Below are 25,658 nucleotides of genomic sequence, written 5' to 3'. Positions count from 1 at the left end.
TGCACTGGAGTGCAGAGAAGCCAAAACAGAGGGAAGAATTCAAGATACCAAAGAGCTGAACAGAAGATTACAAAAGACAGCGTGGGATGACAAAGTAAAATATTACAATGAAATGTGCAAGGAGCTGGAGTCAGAAAATCAAAAGGGCCAAACTCGCTCAGCATTTCTTAAGCTCAAGGAAGTTTCAAGTAGTATCTATTAAATTTTTTTTTTATTCTCAGTTTTAAATGCCCAAGATTATAAGTTGCTTATCGATAAACACATGCTGAGGTAGGACAGTCAACATTCTTAACATGCTCATGAACATCTTCCCCCTAGTTGGTTTACAAGAGCCCCAAGGAGGCAGTGTGGACATCTCAGTGTCCATCACCAGCAGAAGGGCAACTCAAGATACATTTATTCTATCCTGCATGGACACGGAACCAGATCACACCAACTCATATGCTGGGCCCTGAGGTGTCAAGGATAGATACTGTGGAAATGTGAAGTCAGTCCAGGGCATCGAGCCATATCTAGCCTTACTGCCCACGAGACTCTCTAAATGCAAATCAAGGGGCTCCAGTGTTTGGAAATCTTCAAAAGCTCTCTATCATCGGAACTATGAACCAAATCCAAACTTCTGAATAAGGACCTCATCTGCTAGTCCAGAGTCATCTCCTACCACCCCACCCCCCTTAAAACCAACACCTCAGCAACAGAGTCACTTGCCATAGCCCAAACATGTCCCTATCTCTGCACACGTCCCAAATCTGCCTAGAACACCATGTCCCCAGCATGCCTGCCTGGCTGACACCCCTGAAGTCAAATTCTCCTTTATAAAATAAAGTGTCCCTCACCCTTCCAGGGTAAGCAAGGGGGAGGATTTAAGCTCCTTTCTTGTACCTGGTACACACAAGAGCTGCAATGACACTATCACCTCCCCAGGGTGCCTGGCAGAATCGGTGCCTTTTCATCTTTTATCCCCAGCACCAAGAACAGTGCTTGGCAGAGAGCAGATGCTCAGACTAAGCCTGACTGGATGAATAAATAAAAGACACACAGAGGTGAAGAGAAAAGAGGAATTAACTCTATTAGGGAAGAGCGGCTGGGAAAAGCAGCTGAGCAGGTGGTAAGCTATGTGACATCCGAGGTGGGCATTAAAAGATGAACAGGAGGTACTTGGGGGAGAGTTGGGGAAAGAAGATTGCAGCCATACAAACACAAGCAGAGAGGCATAAAGAGGAAGGAGTGTTCAAGAGCCAGAGGAAGTTTGGTTTGTGATGAGGGGTCACAAAACGGATGGGGCCTGAGTGAGGCATCAGAGAGACCCAGGACAAAGACTGGTCAGATTACAGGGAGGCTGTGAACATCACTTTTACAGCGGGCACCATAGAAGAACCATGCTCCGTTAACCAGGGGACACCCACTTGCAGTTCTCTTTTTAAAATGTTACTGGATACTAGAACAAAACCAGCTTCCTTCTCTTTTTAAACTTTTAATGGATACTAGAACAAAACCAGCTTCCTTTGGTAAGGTCAGGGAGTCACACTTGGCTGTAACCCAAAGGTTGGACGTTCTAGTCTATGCAGAGGTACCTCAGGGGAAAAAAAGAAAGAAAAAAAAAGTCTGGTAACCTACATGCATAAACTCAGCCACTGAAAAGCCTGTGGAGCTCAGATCTAGTCTGACACACACCCAGTCACTATGAGATGATCACAACGAGTAAGTAATGTCATCTTACTTGAATGCAAGCTCTTCATGACTTTATATGGCTTGTGTTGTTGTTTGTTTTTTTTTTTGGGGGGGGGTTAAAAAAAAAACAAAACGAGAGAGGGAAGAAAAAGATTCTATCCAGGTGAGGCCCTACCTCTTGAAAGATTAGAAATCACAAGAAATTAAAATAAATACCTTGTTAATGAGTCCAAAAGACACTTCGATGATAAAGTCACACAGAAGTAACATGAGGGGGAAAAAAGTAACATGAGACAGCAATTCATGTTTAAAGGAAATACCGGCATCAATGCATGCTGCCTCAGGGTTTATAATAAAGATAGGCAAAGGATGGTTCTGTCTCCCATCTTCAACTGTCCTTGCTCATCCAACACAATTAGCTTCCTTGCTTTTTCTGTGTCATGAAAGAGAGCTTGGTAGGGAGAAGGCCTTGCTATTTTGGAGCCTCTGAATCTACACCGAGGGAGTTCAGGGGGTGTTTCCCAGCTGAGCTTCTCAGGAACTGTTTCTTTTTTTTTTTTTTTTTTTTTTTTTTATTTGTGTGTGTGTGTGTGTGTGTGTGTGTGTGTGTGTGTACCGTCAAATCAGATCTGACTGGTACAGGAGGAGATTGTCCCTCCTTCCCTGGCAGAGCATCTGGTGGATTCGAACCATGAGCCTCTGGGATTGTAGTTGCAGCTCCTTGCCATTAGGCCACTAGAGCTCCCCTCAGGATCTGTTTCTCAGGTGTGGGTCAAGACTGACATTGTCCCAGGTAAAAGTTTTCACAGATATTAGAAACACAGCCTCCTAACCAGACACCCTGTCTCCAATCTCACCATCTATACACACACCGAAGTCTTCAGAGCAGCCTCAAAATGTCATTGTCCCACTCAAACCTCTTCAAAGGCTCGTGAACACCTCCAAGATAAAATCTGAACTCCTTGGCACAAAGTATAAGGCCCTCTGTGATCTGGTGGCATCCTTCTTACCCATTCCTTCTGAGCTTTAGCTTAGCTTGAGGGTACCTTGTGATGCTAGACTGCCACATTAAGCTTGCTTGGTCCACATCACCTTCCCTTCTTTTCATCTCTGCACCTTCACAAAGAAGCACTGTTCCCTCTACTTGCCTGTCCACAGCTCCTTCTTTCTCTGGCTTTACCTCACAGCCCTCCTCCATATTCCCAAAGGATCTCTCCTAGCAGATCCCTACTTAACTGACACCATAATGTGGAAAGACTCAGAAGACCAATATGACAGCTCAACTGGAGTATTCATCCTCAAGGAGCCATATCTGTTTCCTTTCACTGGTACCCCTTACTAGATGGTAAGGTAAGCTCCCTGTGATGAGGACATGTTCTGTTTGCTCTGTGATCAAGCACCTAGAACAAAGCCTCAGACAAAAGTACTGTTCGGTCCCTGTTTGTTGAATGAGAGGGAAGAGGTCAGGCCTAGATCAATCCAGACTCATAGCCCTTCTTGTTGTTGTTTTATGATATCGAGTTGGAACTGACTCATAGTTGACCCTCTAGGTGGTTTTTAGGGCCAGTAAACTGAATGGGAGGATAATGACCAACCTTTTCCCAGGGAGCAGCTGATGGATTCAAACTATATATCTTTGTGATTGCAACACAGCTTCTTACCATTAGGCCTGCAGAGCACAGCAGCATAAGCCAAGCTAATAACTATCTTATCTGTCTTCTATTTAACATTTCAAAGTCTTACAGAGTTACTTACTCACTGCTATCAAGTCAGAACCAACTGACAGTTGACCCTCCAGCAGGTTTTCAGAGGCCATAAATTGCACAAGAGAAGACTGCCCATTTTTCTCCCTCATAGCAGCTGGTAAATTTGAACTGCCTGCCTTTGTGTATTTACCCACTAGATCACCAGAGCTAGGTAATCAGCGCTGGCTGAGTGATTAAATTTTAAAAAAAAAATCTTGAATGGCTAAGTAGCTGAATGAAGCCATCTCCCTTGTAAGCGTGTTAAGAACATGAAAAATGTTTCTTTCACATTTTCCTGGATAGCTCAATGTCCTGTATAGCTGACCAACTTTTATAACACTGTGCCTCCTCAAAATTTCCTGAGGATAAAAATGGCCAATTTTCCCATATTGCTGAAGATGTAAATACTGAAACTTTAATAACAATTATTACATTGTTGGTGGAAATCTTTCTGAAAATCTGCTTTGTATATCCTAACATTTCTAGTAAAACTATGTAGTAGTAATGATTAAGTATAATAAATGACACAACTCTGCTTGCAGAAAATGAAAAATACTTGAAACACTTATTAAATAAGTTCAAAGCTTCAATATGGATTATATCTCAACATCAAGAAAACAAGAAGTTTCACACTTAACCAAAAGACAACATCATTAAAAGACTGAAGTTGTGAATGATTTCATTAGGATCCTCCCTGGTCCACGCTATAGTATTTTCAATTGCTTCATATGCATCTGAAAGTTGGGCAATGAATAATGAAGAGCCAAGAATAATTGACACCACTGAATTAGGGAGATGCCAGTCTAGAGACAGACTAGGGTGTGCCTAATCCAGACCACGATCTTTGTAATTACCTGTAATGCATCAGAGAGCTAGACAATGACCAAAGAAGACAGAAGAATTGATGTCTTTGAGTTGTGGTGCTGGAGGAGAGTACTGAACACACCACGGACTGCCAAGGGAACAATCAGGTCTGTTTTGGAGCGGGTGAAACCAAGCTTCTCTGTGGAGGGAAGATTTTGAGGGTCCAGTTCCCATAATTTGGGCATGTGGCCAGGAGGGATCATTCCTTGAAGAAGGATATCATGCTTGGAGGGTGGAGGAATAGCACAGGAGAGGAAGACCTTAGATGAGACTGACTGACACAGTAACTGGGGTAATGATGGTATGTGTGTCAGAGACAGCGAGACTGGCTCAGGATAGAGCAGGATTCAGAGCTACTGTGCGTAGTCACTATGAGCTGTAGGGTCACTATGAGTTGTAGGCAACTCGATGGCACCTAACAACAACAACAAAGAGTACTGGATATACCATGGACTGCTAGAAGAGAAGGAAATGCAATCTGAGTACTCATGAGAGGCAAGGATGTTGAAACTTTATCTCACACACTTTGGGCATGTTGTGAGGAGGGGCCAGTCCTTGGAAAAAGGCAGCATTCTGAGGAAAACAGAGGATCGGTGAGAGAGAAGATCGTCAGGGAGGTGAACTGACCCAGTGAGTGCAACCATGGGCTTGAGCATGGCAGAGATGGTAAGAATGGCATCTGATGGGGCAAGGTCCGGTCTGTGGTGCACAGGGTGGTTATGAATCAAGAGCCGCCCTGACAGCCTCTAACAACCGGCAGGATCAATTTTATCATAATGACCTCAAAAGCTACTGAAGTTGTTGCTCGTTCTTACTAAATGATGCCAGATGGTCACAGATATTTCTCCTTTCTTATGACTTCTAAATATTTAATAATGAACAGCCCACTCAGATGTCAACAGCATCACTCCCATTTTGACTTACTCTTTTTTCCTTTGATAAACTGTGGAACTTCTTGTTGCTGTGTAATGTCAAGTTGGAACTGCCCCATAGTTCACTCTGCAGCAGGTTTTCAGAAGCAGTAAATCACACAGGAGGAGACCGCTCATCATTCTCCCATGGAGCAACTGGTGGGTCTGAACCTTGAGCCTTCGAGATTGCAGCATAGATTCTCACCACTAAGTCGCCAGAGCTCAAACTTGGGAACTAGTTGGCCAAATTTTATATGATTTTATATAAAGTGGGTAGGCTTTGATCAAAGGCCTGAATGGCAAGTCTAGGTCTATAACAAACTGCATGAGGGCACAGAACAGGGCTATCTATTAGGGTGCTCCAAGGCTGTTACTTGTGATTCTTAGCTATTTTCCAAATGGGTAAACCCATCACCTTTCAAATGTATCAATGTTGTTACTTCTGTTGTGGGTAGCTAGCACTTAGCTGGTCACCACCTTATGGTGGCCTCATGCACAATAAAATGAAAAGAAATGCAGTTGCAGAGCTAAACACTGTCACCAACAGGGCTTTCACTAGCTGATGTTCTTCCTACCCTGTCTGTAGCCTGATGGATTACCTGAAGCCTGGTCAGCATCACAGCACCACAGAAACCTCCACTGATACACAGGTGATATCACACCGGAGATGCAATGGCCAGGAATCAAAGCCAAGTCCAAAGCGCAGGAAGTCAGAATTCTACCTGAGAACCACAGAGTCCCTGCAAGTAACAACAGCTGGTACTATACACCTGGTCAGTAGAGGAAAGTGATGAGGGAGCTTGCAGAAGTAATAGTATTAACTAGCTGGACAAAGCCTTTAGTGTGCTATTGGGATGGGATGGGATGGGATGGCGCAAGGGAACAGACACACTACATCACAAACCCGAGGCTCACTCTACTCATCTGAAGGAATCAGCCCACAGATGCAAGCACTGCGTCTGTGGTGCATGTCTGCATACATATATGCACGCATGTGCATGTGTGTGTTTATGTGTGTGATGGGGATATCATCAAATGTAGAATTATTCTCAAGTCCAGGGTCCCAGACCGTATTCTGAGAGGGCTGGTGTGATGATAAAAGCTGACTATACAGAGCAGAAAGATGAGCTGTTCTCTTTCCAGGCTCCATGCTCAGCCTCAGAGAGGAGACAGGGCCTTTAACGTGAAAGTCACAACTAACTAACTATATAACTCCCATATCCCCTAAAACATTCTTTTTTAATATACAGATTTCCTTCTTCCTCACTGACAAAATACCACGCATTCCCTCATCTGTAAAACTTACCATTTGAGCTATCAAACCTAAATTTTTTGCTGGTTAAACAGTGTCTCCATCTCTCTTCTTTGCAATTTCCATCTCACAACTTAAACTGGAGAGATGCAGAGCATTCCATGGCCAAAACTGCTTTCTGGATTTTTTTTTCTTTTCTTTTTTTTATTTTATTATTATTTTTGTGTGAGTGTACCGTCAAATCAGATCTGACTGGTACAGGAGGAGATTGTCCCTCCGTCCCCGGCAGAGCATCTGGTGGATTCGAACCGTGCGACTCTGAGACTGTAGTTGCAGGTCCTTGCCACTAGGCCACCAGAGCTCCCCTTTCTTTTTTAATACTAACAAATAGTAAATGATCCTGATGGTGTGATTTCATTAGGGAACCATTAGCCACTATATATGGCAGCATCAAGGCCTTCGGCAAGATCTTGAATGATCCAGGAGGCATCAAAAGAAGGAAGAAACACAAGGAATGCTTCTGTCCTGTTCTGAAAGACACGGCTGTGCCACAGGACTTCTGATGTCTGAAAAAGCAAGGGAGGGTCAGAGGGAGAAGGGGCTCATATGGGTCTCAGCTAGGTAGTGGCAGACTGTGGGCGAAAGTCCAGACTCCAGGATGCAGTCCTCAGCACTTCCACCACCTGCACCTCCCTAATGAGGACACGGGCCCTTCTTGAGGCATCAGGCACCATTCAGGACTCTGAGATAGGGGCACGAGTTCTAGCCTTCATCTTCAGATCAGAGCCTCACCTGCTACTGACAAAAAACCAACAATCACCAATCCCTCCCCACCTCAGCATTCCTTTCTAGCCACCAGTCACCAAACCCACACAAACGATTCTTTGCTTGCTGAGGATAAAAGCTGATCTAATACAAAATAATGACACAAATGAAGCATGCTCTAAACTCCAGAAGCATTACTAGGGCTGAAAAGTTCAATTCTGCTCCAGGTTCCAAGGAATTCTCAGCCGGAAACCAGGCATTGTGAAGGAGCACCAGCGGTTTCCTGCAGGACTCCAGGAATGGCTGGAGGGAAGGCCTGTTTATCCTCGGACTGCTTCCCTGGTCAGAGGCTCCCTGACTGCTCTCAACCTTGGGGAAACAAGCTGTACTTGATCCCTGCCTCTTCTAAGCCCTAAATTCGCATTCTTATAGGCTCTAGTCACCGTCCCTTCACAGTTTCCAGCAAAAACTATAACCACTTGCTGACCAACCTCTAGAGTCTAGGTGGTCCTGAAAGCTAAGAATCAGGAGGCCAAAATGTCTGCATAAATCATCCCTACCTCTGGTCCTGAAAGAAGTAAAAAGAAGTAAGAAATGAGAAGCAAAAGAGAGGAAAACCCTCCATGAAAAGGACTGACAGTGACTGCAATAATGGGCTTGAGCATAGAAGAGATCATAAAAATGGTGCAGGACAGAGCAAGGTTCCAACCTGTTATTCAAAGCATCACTAGGAGTTATAGTCACTTGATGACACCTAACAACAACCACTACTATTGGTTGTGAAATAAGAATATTCTTTATCCTCCTCAATCTTCAAATTGGCAGTGAGTTATTAAGTCTCTTTTGATGGTTCAAATCCACCAGATTCTTCGCTGAAGAAGGAGGGGCAATCTCCTCCTGTACCAGTCAGATCAGATTTGATGGTATATACACAAAAAAATTATAAAATAAAAAATTTTCGGGGAGCTCTGGTGGCCTAGTGGCAAGGAGCTGCAACTACAATCCCAGAGGCGCATGGTTCGAATCCACCAGATGCTCTGCCGGGGAAGGAGGGACAATCTCCTCCTGTACCAGTCAGATCTGATTTGACGGTACACGCACACACACAAATAATAAAATAAATTTAAAAAATTAAAAATAAAAAATTTTCTTTTTAAAAAGTCTCTTTTGCAAATTCTCTCTAAAATGAAAGAAATAAATATTACCCCTCAACCTGAAAGTTGGACAGTGAATAAAGATGGCAGGAGAAGTCCAAAGGAGCCATCTTTTGAGTTGTAGTGTTGGATAGAAGTACTAGATACTTCACGGACTGCCAAAAGAATAAGTCTCTCCTGGAGGAAGTGCAGGCAGCATGTTCTAAGAGGCAAGGATGATGAAACTTTATCTCACATACTTCAGGATGCTGTCAGGAGAGGTCAGTCTTTAGAAAAAGACACCATGATGAGGAAAGGTGGAGGGTCAGAGAAAGACAGGAAGACCCCCAACAATAGGGATTGACACAGTGACTGTAACAATGGGCTTAAGCATATCAGAGATGGTGACAATAACACAGCATAGGGCAGGGCTCCGGTCTGTAGATGATAGGGTCACTGTGACTCACAGTCAATAAGACTAGCAAAGAGTACAGGAGGAAACAAAAAAAAAAAACCACAACAACAGTACACTTTCCTAAAGATTCACCACCCTGGGAACCTACCAGGTAGTTCTCCTCCAGGGTCACTATGTGTCAGAATGGCAATGGCTAAGCCAAACAGTTTATACCAAAGACGAACAGAAACTTGATTAAACTAACAGTACTTGTCCTCTATGAAGTCCAAACACTTTCTTAAGTCCTCTATTTCAAAGGCAAGACAATCTTAGGCTCCAAGGACTATGTCCTTCTCATAGCATGTATAATCTTTGCCTTCCCCAATCCAAAAGGACTATTACAAATTATGATGAGGTTTTGATGTTAAAAATCTTGGGAAACTGTACAGAAAAGCTCTACTAACCCTCGTCAGGGTACTGAATCAGGAAAGCCCTCTGAGAAATCAGACCACATCATTCAAACTGTCTCTCTCACAACATACCTCCACACACTGTCTCTCTACCTCTCTCTCTCTCTCTCTCACACACACACACACACACACACACACGCTCTTAGGTCATATCATATCTTCTCCAGGACTCTAAAATGTGTGTAAGAGTACCAGCTGGGCATCCCAAGACTTCCAGGAGTGACAGCCAGTCTTCTCTGAATACCAACACCCCACAACTCAAAGAGTTAGGTCACAATTTAATAAACCACCTATTCATCTGATAGCAGTGGCATGAGGTTGATGCACTCAGAGGATGCACCTGCCACTTACATCAAGCTGAATATCTGACTCCTATCCACAAATAGTTTACCAGCTTTAAACAACCACACTGTAACCTATCTGAGGACAAGGACTGCTCCTTATTCCTCTTTGCATTCTTAAAGCTCAACACAAGCACACAGTTGGCAGCTGTCAAAGAAACGAATGTAACACCTTGAAGAATGACAGATCAATTTCAAGACTTCTATACATACATTAAGGGAGCTCTGGTGGCCTAGTGTTTAGAAGCTGCACTGCAAAATCAAAGGCATGTGGTGGTTCAAAATGCACCACAGCTGCCCCATGGGAGAATGGGCAATCTCCTTCTGTGTGATTTACTGCCTCTGACAACCCACTGGAGAGCCAGCTATGGGTCGGTTCTGACTTGAAGACACAAAACAGCAACATACTTGCTTCTAATCCAAAGGGTGAGATTCTCTGGTGGTTCGAATCCACCAGTAGCTCCTTGGGAGAAAGACAGGCAATCTCCTCAAGTGTAACTTCCAGCTTCGGATACACAATAGAGGGTCCCTATTAGTTCCATTTCCTCAGCAATGAGAGAAAGAGATAGTGATATCTATTTTAAAAAGAATCTTGGTATGGTAGTCCATTCCTCAGGACAAAGATGAACAGCTCGACTCCAATGAAGATTTACAGTCTCAGAAACCTGACGGAGGGCTGCTCTGAATCTGAACGAACTCCACAGGTGGAGTCTGAAATTCCAGGGGGCAGAGGACTAAAAAAAAGCATTAACCTTGACTGAGTCAGAAGACAGGTGTTCAAGCTTTAAGTTGACCATTTACTACGTTGAGCAACTCTCCTAATCTTTGGGAGCCTTGGTTTCCTCTTACATAAACACAGTAGCCACATCTACTGTTCCCTTTAGCCCTTAAACTTGCAAAACAGTGTACCCTTGAGCTATGAACACAATGCTAACTTGATAATAAGAACAATAAAAATATAACAGCCAGTGGTATCTATTCTTCTATAAGATGCTGGCTAATAATAAGCAGTTTAATAGTAGGAAAAACCTCAGCCCATTTGCCTCTGTTCACAAGGGATGCATACAGTTTGGGGACATTCTCTTTCAGAGAGATGCACATCACAAAAATTGTTCAAGGCACAAAAGTGTCTAAGTGGAACAAAGATGGACAGCCCTGACTTCCAGGTAACAAATATATTCTAGTCAGACAAAGGCATTGGGGGGGGGCAGGGGGGGGAGCAGCCGGCAGCTACGTTCTGAATACGCCCCATTCGTGGATGCATCAGAGCTGATCTTTCAATGGGAGCCAGACGCTGCTGAATTCTTATTTTGGCTCTGCCTCTAGGAGTGGATGGACCTTGGCCAAGTCTCCCCACTAGAACCAGGCTCTGGATGTGTATGACACCCCCCCATAAACCATCCAGATTACAGGGTGAGGCTAGTAAGGCATTTCACAGAGGCAAAGTGCTGCCAACCCCCTCAAGACAGACGAGGCAACGTGGCTCAGGCCAGGCAGCCACCACACAGCCACCTCACACCTACATCTGCGCTGCCACAAACTCAGAGAAGGGTTCCACAGGCCTCACATTCTCCCTCCCTCCACCCAGCCCCACTTACTAAAAAGCAAAGGTATCAGTGTGGGTCTATACCATGGGATGTCCAGAAAAATATTTCACGAACCTCTTGTTACCACCCACGTAACCAGCAGTGTTAGCCAGCTGGGATGAATTAGGTTTGGTTTCTTCCACGCTGGGGCACTGGAGACAGTGGAGCTAATCAAGGCAAAATAAGTACTATTCAGTATAAAGGACAAAGGTCTGCTCATGAAGTAAGATGTGCTGTTTCAGGAGCCATGCTAGCAGTTTCACTGTTTTCTTGTACCCCCCCCCCTTCCTTTAACCATTAGATACCAATGGATACCAGATACAGGGAGCTGGATGAAAAGGTTAAGAGATAGGATCAGTAAAGTTTCCCAGTGAAGCCCGCTAATGGCACTTGCACTGATTAGAAAGCACTTCAGTAGTTTGGGAACTCTAATCCAGTCTTATCATCAAACCCCTGGCTTCAGTGGTTTATCAGGGTGGGAAGGAGAGGCACATCAGCTATGCCACAGAGCAACTTCTGAGGGCCCCTGCCCAGGATGAAGCAGATAAAAAAAAAAAGGCTTCATGCCTTCCACGGTGAAGTTTTCACCATAGCAACACATGTTATCCTACAAACAGTCAGGACTAAAGTGCTCTGTTGTGACTGGGTCCGGAAAGTGTCTCAGAGAAATAAGGGACTGAGGAGCCAGGCAACAGAGCAAGGGAGAGAAAAGTGGCACAGATGTAGCTTTCAGGGCTGTCTCCAGGCGAGTTTACCCCTCAGCATGGCTGACTGTGACTCTTTGCCATTCACGGCCCATGCTCTAATAAGACGACGTCAGAAAAGAAAAGAGATGTGCCGTGTGGAATAGCCACTTCACGAGGCTCACTGGAGGAGAGCCTGTGTGGAAGAGAGCGAGCATCTCCCTTTGGAGGGAAGACAGTGAATGCTGGGAACTTGGAGGAACTGACTGTTTTGCCTCCAGTCATCACGTACCATCTGATAGGGCCGAATCTACCATCACACATTCAACAAGGTCAAGTGCAACAATGATCAGTGCAGTTGGGACGTTCTACATATACTCTCCCTCCTCTTGGTCAACAAGGTTTGGTCCCAAAGGTCAAGATAAGCAAAAATTGGGGTTCTGCAAAAAAAACCCACATCAGATCACAAAATGAGCCCTTACCTCATTAACTAACTCCCAAAGCGTATCATCACCTGACTGTCAAACAATGAGAATCACGGTCTGGCTGAGCTGACCCATCACTGTCCTAGTACAGCCATTACCACTCTTACCTCCTCACACCACTGCCATCAATACCACCAGAGATATGCTGTTAATGGCAAAACAGACAGCAGATTTGCTAATGCTGCCATAAATCCGGAATGGTAGATAATGAGATGGTTGGTAAGTGAGGAGTATTCTTCCTTATCCTTCAATCTTTTTGGCTATGACATTTTTGCCAAGGGCAGTAACGGGTAACCAGCATGCCCTTACATCTTACAGGACAGGGTTACAGCTCAAGCTTGATTACCAGCTCCTAATGTCCACTCTGCTGCTGCTCAAATCACTGAGTGGTACTTGCTGGAATCCAATCACTGAACACAGAACCAAAAGAATAAGGAGCTCCTCTCTCTCTCACATTCCCCTAACTTCTCCAGAATGCAGCTGAAAGTACCAAGCCAGAGGCTAAAGAGGCAGATGCACAAAGTCAGACACCATAAAAAGCTTTCTTTTGATTTCCAGAACCAGCTGCAGAAACTCCTTCAAGAGTGTACTATACATTCAAAACACAACGTACATGAATAAAACACAATGTGTATAAATTATTATATGCAAACAAATTAAAGTGTATTTAAAATATACATATATATGTTTTACATGTATATAAAAATACACTTATATAAAAGATATGCTTATATAAAAGAGACATATGTCCACAGATTACACGTGGCTGTGCCATTATAGATCTCCTGGGTGGTATAAACAGGTGTGGCTCCTAATGAAAGGCTGGAACACTGAATCCACTCAAGGTACCTCAGAAGAAAGGTTTGGAAATCTCATCCCCAAAAAATTAACCTGTGAAAGCCATACAAGAGGAGCACAGTTCTCTGACACATATGAAACCACCAAGAGTCAGAATAAACTCAACAACAAGGTGTTTAGTTGGTTGTTGTTTTTCCCCCTGTAACAAAAGACAGCGTAAAATACCAGGAGACAGAATGGATGGGCTCTTACTGCCTACAGGTATGTCTGAGAGAGGGGAACTGGTGGCTTGGAACCAGTGTACTGTGATACAATGGGCTTTCACTGTAGAAGGTGCAAACACTTCATCCCCAGGAGTCAATCAGCGTCAGGAACTGAGGAAAAAGCAGTTCCTGGAGAAAAGATCAGTCTACACAGCTACCTCCAAAACAATTAAAATACAAAAGCCCTAAACCCTGAAGTGCTCATAGTCTAAACAGAAACCAAATCTACAAAGGATGGGCTCAAAACTTAGAAAATGCTTCCTTGTAGCTGTAGAGTATGCAAATAAGCTTGGGGGGTTGGCTGGGGGTTTCTGCTCCAAAATGCTACTTTAGAAGTAGTATATAAACTCCTTCCTCTCTAATCAGTGTGCTCCCTTTCCCCATTTTTTCATTCACTAATGAAAATTTTCCTCTTCCCCTGCCTGTTGCAGTTGGAAACGTGGCACTAAACAGGACACTGGAAAGCAAAAGGGAAAGGGTGGGGGCTGCTTTGGCGGTTCTGAGACACACACACACCTCCACCCGCTCTCCACCCAGTCACCCGCAGCCTGAAGGGCAGGCAGTCCAGCCAAGCTTCACCTCAGAAAGCACGGAGAACCAAACGGGTGAGTAGAAAACTCCCGCTTACGCCACCTCTCCCAAAAGCCGAGTTAAGAAAGAGAAAACTGGAAAGGAAGGAGGGGGAAATAAAGCTCCACATTCCTGACATTTTTTTAGCCAAGTGCTGTAACTGCACAGAAAGGCTCTTTCCAAACAGCCTGTAGGAAGGGGAGAGAACCAACCTGGGTTCAGAGGTGTCACACAGACTGAGCTGTGTCTCCAAAAAATATGTGCTATAAATCCTATGCCTGTGGTTATAATCCTATTTGGAAAGGGGCTGTCTTTGTTACGTTCATGAGACAGGATTAGTAGATGGTCTATCTTGAGTCAATCTCTTTTGCCATATGAATGATTAAACTAAAAACTTCCAGGGAGAGATAAGGGAAGAAAGATGTCAAGCCACAGGAAGATAACAGGAGCAGAAGCTGAGAAAAGGACCTTCTTCCAGAAAAAGAAAGCAGGACCCTAGAGCCAGGGCCCTGAATTCACACTTCTAGCCTCCTTAATGGTAAGAAAATAAATTTCAGCTTGCAAAAGCCACCCCCTTGTTTCTGTTACAGCAGCACTAGATAACTGGGACAGGAGAGAGAACATGCCCCCATGTCTTGGTAATGGGAGAAGGGGTCTCAGTGGGGCCCAACCAAACTGAAAAATACACCAGAGTGTGTTCCCAGGAGGAAGGGATCCCAGAGGACAAGGACCTGAGGTGCCTAACAGGAAACATGAAAGCCCCTCTGAAAGTTCAAGGCAGCAGCCAGGTTGAAAAGAGTAAGGGCTGAATGAGATGGAGCCCAAGGCTGTGCTGCCGCCAGAGGAAGGGAGGGGTGCGTGCCCAGCTCCCAGTGACTGGCAGAGGCTGGGCAGTGGACCCCAAGCGGGTAGGGGCCAGGAGAACACTCTTTGTAGAAAGAATTATAATTGATTGAGTTTTCCCAGTGTAGTTTCTGAATGAGTGACTCCTAGCCTGGTCTTAAGTCAGAAACCAAGATTCTGATACCTTCTCTCCCTTCCCTTTCCCCTCGTACCTTCTGCTGTCCTCACCTCCAGGAAAAAGTACATCAAGTGGTGGACCAGCCCCATTCTCCTTTCCATACAGTTCCCCAATTCACACCATATACATCCTTGTGTGTGAGTGTGTATGCGCATGTATGTGTATACTCTGCTAAGTTATGGGGAGTTCACATTCACTGCCATGAAACTGTTTCTGAATGACAGAGACCCTAAAGGACAGAGTAGAAGACAGTTAATCACATGAGAAGAGACTGCCTATCATTCTCCTGCAGAGCAGCCGGTGGATTAGAACCGCACACCTTTGGGATTGCAGCGCAGCTTCTTGCCACTAAGCCACCAGTGCTCCCTAGAGTAGACTTACAGGATTTCTAAAACTATTAAATCTTTAGGGAAGTAGATTACCACATCTTTATCCCACTGAGAGGTTGGTGAGTTCAAAAACTATTAATATTTTTATTAGCAACTGAGTGCTTTAACTGCTGTGTCACCAGATTTCCCTCACTCCAAATGTGGAGATGCTCATAATTGTTTCTGCCACGTCTCAAGAAGATCCACTGCCACACTTACAGAATAAAGAATGTTAAGATGACTCGATTTGGGGAGGGCTGCCTCGAGTTGTAGTGCATTATGAGCAAGGCTGCAAGTTAACCTAGTTAACACCGCTGCCGTACACTTTTTAAATTGACAACCGTGCTTAGAAACACATTTGCCATCATTTGCAGCGACGAGTTAAGTAAGTCTGTGTTCAAATCCAAGTCTCAAGGAATATTCTAGAATGGTGGCCTAGTGGTAAGAAGCAGCCCTGCAATCCCAAAGCCATGCAGTTCAAATCCACCAGTTGCTCCTTTGAAAAGCCATTGGAGGGTCAGCTATGGATCAGTCCCGACTCAACAGCAAATAACAATTTGATGTGAGCAGCAGTATTCCAAGGATTCCCCATACTTCTTCCCTCCACCTGCACCCCCAACCCCAGTAATCATCGTCATCATCATCTAATTTTATGAAGAGTGAATCAGTCAATGGGCATAAACATAAAAATACATGATGTATTGTGCCCAGAAGAACACTATTCTTGTTAAAGGAGGTTTGGGACATGATCATCTACTTCTTAGACCTACATGGTTCAAATGAATGTCCCACAATCCACCTCAAAGAGAATACAACTGAACTTCTGCAGGAAGAAGGTGGTAAGAATGGTGAGAATAGGCATTTCAACCAGGACCTTTCCCACAATCCCTATTCTAACTGGAAGAAGGGGCAGGGTGTCAGTGTATTCCTTGGTTTTTTGCCCAACTTTGGGATTCTCCTTCTGTCACATGCTGGGAATAAAAGTATCTTTGCAACTCCTACAGAGAGGCAGATTGAACGCACAGAGCTTTCCACAGGACGGAGAACAAGGAGAGAAGGAGGTTCTAAACACAAAGACTGGGGAGATCTTTCTGAGCCACAAACCTTAGCAAGTATCAAAAACACTGCAGACAGCCACCCCAGAGTCTTCACTGGCTGTAATGACTGCGGCCATGTGGGCGCAGCTGTCATATGGATCTGTCCAGACACACCCTGCAAGACTGGGGACAGGGCACTGACTGAGAGGCCTCTCAGAATGGAGCGGAGTCAACAAATACTGAAGGTACTAGATGGGGAGGACAAACCAAACTTCTATTATTTCATGAAGAAATTATGATAAAATGAACAGAGCTCAAGAAGTAAGAGATTTGTTTTCTACTTGTAAAATATGCTATGCTCTTTTTTTCCTTCCTCCGCCACCCTCCCCCATTAAAGAACTTAGAAAAGATGAAAAGTTTTACTAGCCTCACTTAAATGATGGGCAAATGGAGGGTTCAGGTAGTCTGGTCAGACTAGTTGACAAAGCAAGGACTGAAGTGCAGGGACCACCGACCTTGACAAAGGCCTTCCCAGTACACCAGGAAAAGTGCGTGGAAAGGGTTGGAATTAACGGAATCTCCTCCATTTGGTTTGGGCAGCACAAGAAGCTCCCCAGCTTGAAGGCAGCTCATGAGCTAAGCTGGACCCTCCTAGTCATCTGTCAATAGGAGCCAGGGAACCCTAAGACAGATGGACATGGACAGAGAAATCAGTACGGCCAGGAATCCTTCATCTCCAAGATAGTTTTAAAAAATGGTTTATTGCTTGTTATCCCATCCCCTGAGAGCACAGATAAGTTAGCTTATCCAGAAAGAAGGGCAGGAGGAACCAGAGAAAGCCTCATTGAAAGGGTAGGGAGTGTCTTGTAGCTCACCTTTGAGATAATACCATAGCAAGCCCTATACAGTTTCCTCCAATTCTTCCCACTTTTTAACACCACATTTTTCTCACCCTCCAAGAATAAGGAATCATCCTGAGTCAAATCCCTGACCTCTGAAGGGGCTTGTTACTTTATGAGGTCTTACACCAACACACTGCTGTCCCCTCATCTTGTCTCCCAAGCCCACAGCAGTAAGCATCATCTTTCCTCTAAAAGCAGAGTTGTGTCCAAGCCTCTGTAAAGGGGAAGAAGTTTTAAGTCCACCACTGATGGCTCTCAAGGGACAGCTGCAAACTGACAAAGGTACATCAAAATATGCCTTTTAAGAGGGGACAGAAAAAAAGGAGGTAGGACCGCTGAAGCGCACTTATGGGATGGGGCGTGAAACCTCTAGAAAGTTCCAGAGTTGACAACTCAAAAGACCCTAGGGAGAAGTGGAAGAGGCCAGGGAACCTCCCACTGGAAGGACCCAGAAGGTCTGAACGGCCACCGCCTGGGAGGAGGGGTTGTGCAATGACTGCGGGTCTGGGAATCTCTGGGCTTGGCTCCCGGACGCCAGAAAGGAAACCCCACGCGTCGAGCCAGAGTGGCAGCGCAACATTGGTTCGAGGCCAGGCGTGGGTCTCGGGGCTGCAGGATATGGTAGGTGCCCAAGGGGGAGGCAGAACCAGGCAGGCTGGCCCTTGCACTGGGCTGGTGGGTGGTGTCTGGACTGACCGAGAAGCCAAGGGGTGTTCAATGCACAAAGCAGGGGTGGGGGCACTGTGCACAAAGCCGGGGGCTGCAGATAATGTAACTGGCAGCCAGGAATCCCCAGCCCAGACGAGAACCCTGAAGACCTGCGGGGGAGTACCAGGCAGCACACCAGAGGGGGCACTACCCGCCCCTCCCGCCTCTGCTCCACTCCCTCTCACCTCGAACATAAGCCCGATGAGGACGCAGAGCACCAGGCAGAAGCCGATGTCCGCATGGTTGTGAATGACGAACTCCTGGCTGAAGAGCGGGTAACTTTTCGTCCTCCTGCGGAAAGCCATGGCAGCGGGCGCGCAGCGGCCGGCGGGGCCCGCACACTGCGCTCACAGCCACGGTGCAAACTTCTCCAGCCCCGGCCCTGTACGCCCGCCGGCCCGCCGCCCGCTCGCCGCCCGCCCAGCGCGGAACAACTTCAGGCCCCGCCCCCTTCCTCCGTCCGCCCCCGCCCCTCGCCGCCGGGACCGCCCCCAGCCGCAGCCCCCTCCCCACCGCGGTCCACACTCCGCGCGCAGGGCTCGCCCGGCCCCGCCCCCCGCGCGCTTAACCCTGTCGCTGCTGAAGGCGCGCGGGAGAAGGGCGCGGCGTTCGCGCTGGCGGGCTACGTGGCCGGGGCACTAGCGAGGCTGGGTTTTCCTTGCCCCGCACTCTCGCTGAGCCATGCCGCGTTCTCGGGGTCAGAGGCTCGCGGCCGCACGGAGGAAGCAGGCCGCGGCAGACCTGGATGCCCGGCCCTGCCTGGACAGGAAGTGGGCCCGGGTTTCCCTCTTCTAGGCGCCCCGCTTCTTCCTCCACTGCAAGGAAAGGGCCGGACAGGCCGAGCGCTGGCGGGCAAAGGGATGGGCCACGCCGCGGAGTCTTCACGGATTGGGGGACTCACAGGTTCAATGGAGAGAGGGGAAACTCCAGGCTGGCCTTCTCTGGGGCCGCAGCGCCTTGCGATCGCCCAGGAAGGCGTGCTGGTTAAATCGATAAATGAATGAACAGGCTACTCAGATAATTACTGAGAGATTGCAGTAGGCTAGGCGTGGTCCAGAATGCTGGGAATACACAGCAAACAAACAATAAAACACCTTGTCTTTGTAAGCTTATGTTCCAGTGGAGTAAACTGGCCCTTGGTTTAAAGACTTTGTGCTACCATTAATTTCACACATGCTCCTCAAAGTCTACCTAAAGTATTAATCTGCAATATGCTAAAAGCTATTTAATTCCTACTCTTGTTATTAGTTTCACAGTTATATCACACCTGTTGTTGTTATGTTCCATCCAGTTGCCTGCAACACAATGTACAGTAAACTCTGAAGTCTGTCCTATCCTGAGCCACTCCCACTGTCTCTGACACACCTACCCCCATTGTCCTAGTTACTGTGTCACAGTAACTGTGTCTTCTTCTCCTGCACTGTCTCTCCACCTTTCCGAGCATCTTGTCCTTCTCCAAGTACTGATCCCTCCTAGTTGGTTACATGCCCAAGTACGTGAGACAGAGCTTCAAAAGCCTCACCTCCAAGGAACAGCTAGGTTTCACCCTCTCCATGACAGACCTATTCTCTTGTCAGTCCATGGTGTGTTCAATATCCTTCTCCAGCACTACAACTCAAAGGCATCCATTCTTTTCTACCATCTTTAGTCATCGTCCAACTCTCTGACACATAGAAAGTAATTGCAAAGTCCAAAGCCTGGTTCAGACTCATCTTAGTCTCTAGACTAAATAAAATTTCTTGAAAATGACCCAGTAGATGATTGGGAATTAAATCCCTGGAGACATTTTATTTCCTTAATTTCTTGACTTTTTGCATATAATCTTTGGTCTTTAATTCCCTTATCCAAATCTCCAGTGGGAAAGAAATACTCATAGTAGACTAAATATAATTTAACTTAGATTAACTTTCCTTGTTGTTAGACCTTAATCTTGTGAAGGATTGAGAACTTCTCAAAGTATCACAGTTTATGGTTGTGGAAAATCTGTCCAACTTTTCAATCTGCACCTGTATCTGTTATCAAAACTTTAGAATCTTAGAAGTTCAAATGATTCAGCCTAATAGTTAATTTCACATTAATGCTTGCCATAAAAAGTTTGTAGAGAATATTATAACATGAATTTCCTGTAACAGGTAGGAAGCCGAACTTGTCAACATCCATATTAAAAGTTTAGGCTGAATGTCCTAGGAAGTAGTCAGCTATTAAAATCTCCACATTTATACATGAGAAGCCTGGAATAAAGAGGTTGTCTCAGTGCTCATGCTGCTGGCCAGTTCAGGTCCTTACAATTAGAGTTCAAGTCCCTTAGTGTTTAACCATTATGCTACCATTTTGTTCTGTTCCCTTCGGCCATTATGGTGGTGGTGTTATGTGCTGTCAAGTCACTTGTGACTCATAGCTACCCTACCTACAATAGCTCTGAACCCTGCTCTATCTTGAGCCAACCTCATCCATCATCTCTGACACGCTTATCCCCATTACCCCAGTCACTGAGTCAATCTATCTCATCTAGTTCTTCCTCTTTTATGCTGTACCACCACCCTTCCAAGAATCATGTCCCTCTCCAAAGACTGGTCCCTTCGTACAACATGTCCAAAGTATGTCAGAGATTCAGTCCTTGCCTCCAAGGAACACCTGGTTTCACCCTTTCCAGGACAAACCTGTTTGTTCTCCTAGCAGTCCATGGTATAGTCAATACTCTTCTCCAGCACCACAACTAAAAAACATCGATTCTTCTTCTACCATCCTTAGTCATTGCCCAGCTCTCTGATTCATAGCAAGACCATGTCCCAGATCAGGCACACCTTAGTCTCTAGACTGACATTATTTCTTTTCAATACTCTAGAGAGGTCCCTGACAGCAGATTTTCCCAATAAAATTAATCTTTTGATTTCCTGGCTGCTGGTTTCCAAGAGTGTTGATTGTGGAGCTAAGCAAGCTGAAGCTATTAATCTCAATCTCTTCACCATCTATCATGATGCTGCCTATTGGCCTAGTGGTGAAAATCTTTGGTTTTTTTTTTTTTTTTAATGTTGAGCTTCAATCCATACTGAAGGCTGCAGTCCTTGACTTCAGCACATGCCTCAGGTCCTCTGCAATTTCAGCAAGCAGGGCTGTGTCATCTGCATAATGCAGATTATTGAGTCTTTGTCCAATACTAATGTCACTTTCCTCCTCACAGAACCCAGCCTCCTAGATGATCTATTCTGTCTATAAATTGAAAAGGTGTGGAGATAGGATGCACCCCTGTTGTACACTTTTCCTGATTTTGAACAATGTCATATTTCCTTGGTCTGTTCTGACAACTGCTTCCTGGTCTAAGTAAAGGTTTCGCATTAAGTACAATCAAGTGTTCTGGGGCCATCCTCAATACCAAACTGATTTCCTCTAACTCACTAGTTATGAAGTCTGATGAATTTTAATTTCAGAGTCTCCCTTTCATTGTAACATCCTCTTCTGTATCTGACTCACACGAATTGTTCATCGATCTCCATTTCGCCATTATTTCCCCCTTTAATAAATCATGTTATTGTTGTGTATTGTAGATTCGGAGCCGACCCATAGCTGACCCTTCTGCAGGTTTTTAGAGGCAGTTAATTGCCTCTAAGAGGAAAGAGATTTCCTAGTCTTTTCCTATGGTGTATCTGATGGCCTTGAACCACATGCCTTTGGGATTGCAGCAAAGCTTATTGCCACTAGGCCACCACAGGGTCATCTATTGTGAGCCTACCCAAAGCCAGATGCTACCCGTTACTGCAGTGGTGTCTGTTTAAAGACTAAGGAGTGCCTGATTTCAGTTACTTCCTGTGCATCTGAAAGTTGGACAATGAATAAGAAAGACCAAAGAAAAACCGATGCTTTTGATTTGTGGTGTTGGAGATTACTAAATAGCTCAAAATGCCAAAAGAAGTCTGTCTTGGCAAAAGGACAACCAAGCTGTGTTCCTTAGAGACAGGGACAGTGAAACTCATCTCAAACTTTGAGCATGTTGTCAAGAGGGACCGGTTCTTGGAAAAAGACGTCATGTTGGGAAAGGTGGAAAAACAGGAAGACCCTCAACAAGATGGATCGATATGGGGAGTCATAATTGGCTCAAGCATATCAGAGATCATGAGAATGGTGCAGGTTTGGGTGAGGTTCAGATCTGTTGTTCATGGAGTCATTATGAGTTATAATCAACTCAGTGGCAGAAGTTATGGTGTGTAACTTCCAAGATTACATCATATAAAAAAAGTCATTCAAGGGAGCTCTGGTGGCCTAGTGGCAAGAAGCTGCATTGCAATCCCAGAGGCATGCGGTTCGAATCCACCAGATGCTCTGCTGGGGAAGGAGGGGCTATCTCCTCCTGTACCAGTCAGATCTGATTTGACGGTACACACAAAAATAATAAAATAAATTTTTTAAAAATGTCATTCAAGTTTTTCCTTTCTCTCTCTCTCTCTGTCTCTGTGTTTCTTTCTCTTCCTTCCTCATGCTCACATCACTGGCTCCAGTGCAAGTCAGCTGCCTGCTTCTGTGTATATTCAGGCAGCTCTGTGCCTTATGAAGAGGGCCCTCTGCCTACAACCAGAACTGCCTTGTAGTGTGTGAGCAGGTCCTCCAGGCCCAGTGCAGTCCAGCTGACCTCTTGACTTAAGTCTCAAAAGACTCTGAGCCCGAACCACCAGTTAAGCCACTCCTACATTCCTAACACACAGAAACTGTGAGATAATAAATGTTTACTGTTTAAGCTGCTTAAATGGGGGGGAAACAATGACAAAGCCCAAATTTATTGTTCTCTGGTCAATTGCAACTCATGGCGATGCCACGTAAAACTCTTTCATAGGGTTTTTGGTTTTTGGGGGGGGAGGTTATAAGGGAAAATAGAGACAGAACAACAGCAGCCATCATAACCAGACCTAGTGTTGTGAGGGATGAGGAAGATCTAGGAAAGAGCCTTTAAATTTTTTTTTTTTTCTATTTAGAATTTCAGAGCCTTAGAAGAAAAGCTAACGAAAGTGAGAGAGAACACTGGAAATACTAAATACATGGAAAATCTTCGAAGAAACCATGGATGAAGCTTAGGATAGAAGCTCACAACATGGGCAGTGAAGACTGCTCTGGGACTGAAGCAAGGCTTTAAGAGAGGGCGGATATATGGTTACATCTGGAGGTGGAGGAGATAATGACCTCTCACATTTATACTGTACTTTACAGCTGCTCTGTGAGGAAACCAAGACAGTTATTATCGACCCTTTCTTGTAGCTGTTCTGAGACATGTGAATGACCATGGGTCACATAATTAATGGGTAGCCAAGCCAGAACTCAGACCAGTGAGTCATGCTCAACACAGGGTCTCCTTCACCAGGATCACTTGCAGGCCTCTTAAACATAGCACCGATCAGGTGAGCCCCCATCATGCTGACCAGCCGCGGCTTATGACTTTTTAGCTTCATCAACTCTTACTTTTGTTGGACTAGCATCTCTTTGTAGAACAGGCCTTATGGTGAATCTTTGTTCCCATAATAATACAGCCTTTATCTAAAAAAGTAACCATCCTTGAAAATAAGATGTTTACCTCTTCACAGAGTTGTCTTCCAGGCACTAGGTGGGAGTCACACACACCACCCCTTGTGTATACCTCTTCTGTTGTTGTTGTTAAGTGCCATGGAATCAAAACAGACACGTAGATGATGCATCAGCAAATTTTTCAGAGGCAGTAAATCACATGGGAGATAGTCTTTCTTCCGCAGAGCAACTGGTAGACTCAAATTGCATACCTTTGGGTTAGCAGCACATCTTTTTACCCTTCAGTCGCCAGGGCTCCCTATACCTCTTACACATATAGCACCATATTCTCCTGAAATCAGCACATTTGTTTCAGAGCATATTCTCCTTCTCCTCACTGGAATATGTACAGTATTCTTACTGTGAGTCACATAAATGTGGCCACCAGCCTAGCCTTGTATAAGAGGAACACAGCAAGGTTTTATATTGATGACTCTTTCCCATCAACTATCAGTAACCAATGGTCCATCCAAAAGTGGAAACTGCATTTTCTCACCTAAGAGTTCTAATGCAGTTCATTTCCAGAGGTAAGTACATCATTGAACACTAGAGTTTCAGTATCTTTCCCACTTTCCCATATCATGTTGGCCTTTGTTTCAAGACTTAGCGCTCATGGTTACAAAGTGTTTGCGATCGTGGTTGCATTTTCTCTTGCACATTGCTGTGCTATGTGCCATCAAGTTTACTACCGCTCATAGTGACCATATGAACAATGGATCTGAGTCTTGCTCTATCCTGTGCCATTATCATAATCTCAAACATACCTGAGCCCACTGTTACAGTCACTGTGTCGATCGATCTTGTTCAGTGTCTGTCTTTCTTATGCTGACCCTCCAAGCCTGATGGCCTTTTGGAAGGATTGATTCTTTTAACCAGCATGCCCAAGTTATGTGAGATGAATTTTCACCATCCTTGCCTCCAAGGGACACCCTGTTTACACCTCCTCCAAGACAGACTTGTTTGTTCTTTTCCGTAATCTCTCCATCACCTCAACTCAAAGAAATTGATTCTGCTTCTGGCATCCTTATTCATTGTCCAATTTTCAAAGACATATGAATACATTTAAAATACAATGACTCAGAGGTAGTGCAGTTTGGTCTTTAAATTTACTCTTCAGGACTTTAAAGAAGCCTCACACAAGGGAATACTATGCAGCACGCAGGAGAAATGATTACCTAACTTGAGAGGGACTGGAGAGCATTATGCTGAGTGAACTAATTCAATCCCACAAGGATAAATGTAGTATAAAACCATTATTGTAGAATGAGTGTAAAGATCCAAGACGGGTGGGAGAGGCTGGAAGCAGAGGGATTAGGATGTGCTGGGGAAGGGGGAATTACTCATGGGGTTGTACAATTTGAGGGGTGGGGGGTGAGGAAAATGGAAAGAATTTGTTAGAATTTTTATTCAAATTTTGTAAGTAAACTAGTGGAATTTTTTTTAAGTCCTTGATAGCAGATGTTCACAATACAGTCTTTTGAGTTCTTGACTACTGCCGCTATGGAGGTTGATTGTGGATACAAATAAAATGAAATTGTTGACAACATCATGATGTTTCTTCTTGGCCCACTGATGACAATTTTTGGCATATTGAAGGCTGTGGCCCTTGATCTTCTGCAGCAAGTGTTTCAAGCCCTCTTCACTTTCAGCAAGCAAAGTTGTGTCATCTAAATAACGTTGGTTGTTGATGCGTCTTCCTCTGATCTAGATGCTGCATTCTTTATCATAATGACCAGCTTAAACTATTTGCTCAGCATACAGATTGAAGAAGTATGGAGAAAATATATAGCCCTCTGCACACTTTCTTGATTTTAAACTATGCGAGGTTCCCTTGCTCTGTTTAGACAACAGTTTCTTGGTCTGTGTATAGGTTTCATGAACACAAGTAAGTGTTGTAGGATTCCTAGTCTCAATGTCAATAAAACATCTTTGGGGTATTCTGTGCTTTCAGCTAAGATTCACGTGACTTCAGCAATGATGTCCTTGGTGCCATAGCATCTTCTAAACCCAGCCTAAATTTCTGGCAGTTCTCTGATATTCTTAAATAATCCTCAGCAAGATTTTGCTTACGTGTGATATTAATTATATTGTTTGGTAATTTCCACAGTCTGGTGGCTATCCTTTTTTTTTTTTAATGGGAACAA

At 44.8% G+C, this 25,658-nt stretch overlaps 1 protein-coding gene across 1 annotated transcript in view; it reads right to left on the bottom strand.

Moving 5' to 3' along the window:
• The window catches only part of TRAM2 (translocation associated membrane protein 2), a 107,789-nt gene extending 89,381 nt beyond the window's left edge, over positions 1-18,408 (bottom strand). Inside the window, exon 1 of the mRNA XM_006902816.1 lies at positions 18,153-18,408. Coding sequence (XP_006902878.1) covers positions 18,153-18,272 — 120 coding nt within the window. The 5' untranslated portion in view covers positions 18,273-18,408. The remainder of the gene's footprint in view (positions 1-18,152) is intronic.
• Between the last annotated feature and the right edge of the window lie 7,250 nt (positions 18,409-25,658).

This window comes from Elephantulus edwardii, unplaced genomic scaffold, assembly GCF_000299155.1.
Source record: "Elephantulus edwardii isolate Elephantulus edwardi_28Jun2011 unplaced genomic scaffold, EleEdw1.0 scaffold00455, whole genome shotgun sequence".
In the NCBI taxonomy this organism is placed as follows: Eukaryota; Metazoa; Chordata; class Mammalia; order Macroscelidea; family Macroscelididae; genus Elephantulus; species Elephantulus edwardii.
The sequence above is the reverse complement of the archived record's forward strand: the minus strand, read 5'-3'. Positions and strand labels throughout refer to the sequence as shown.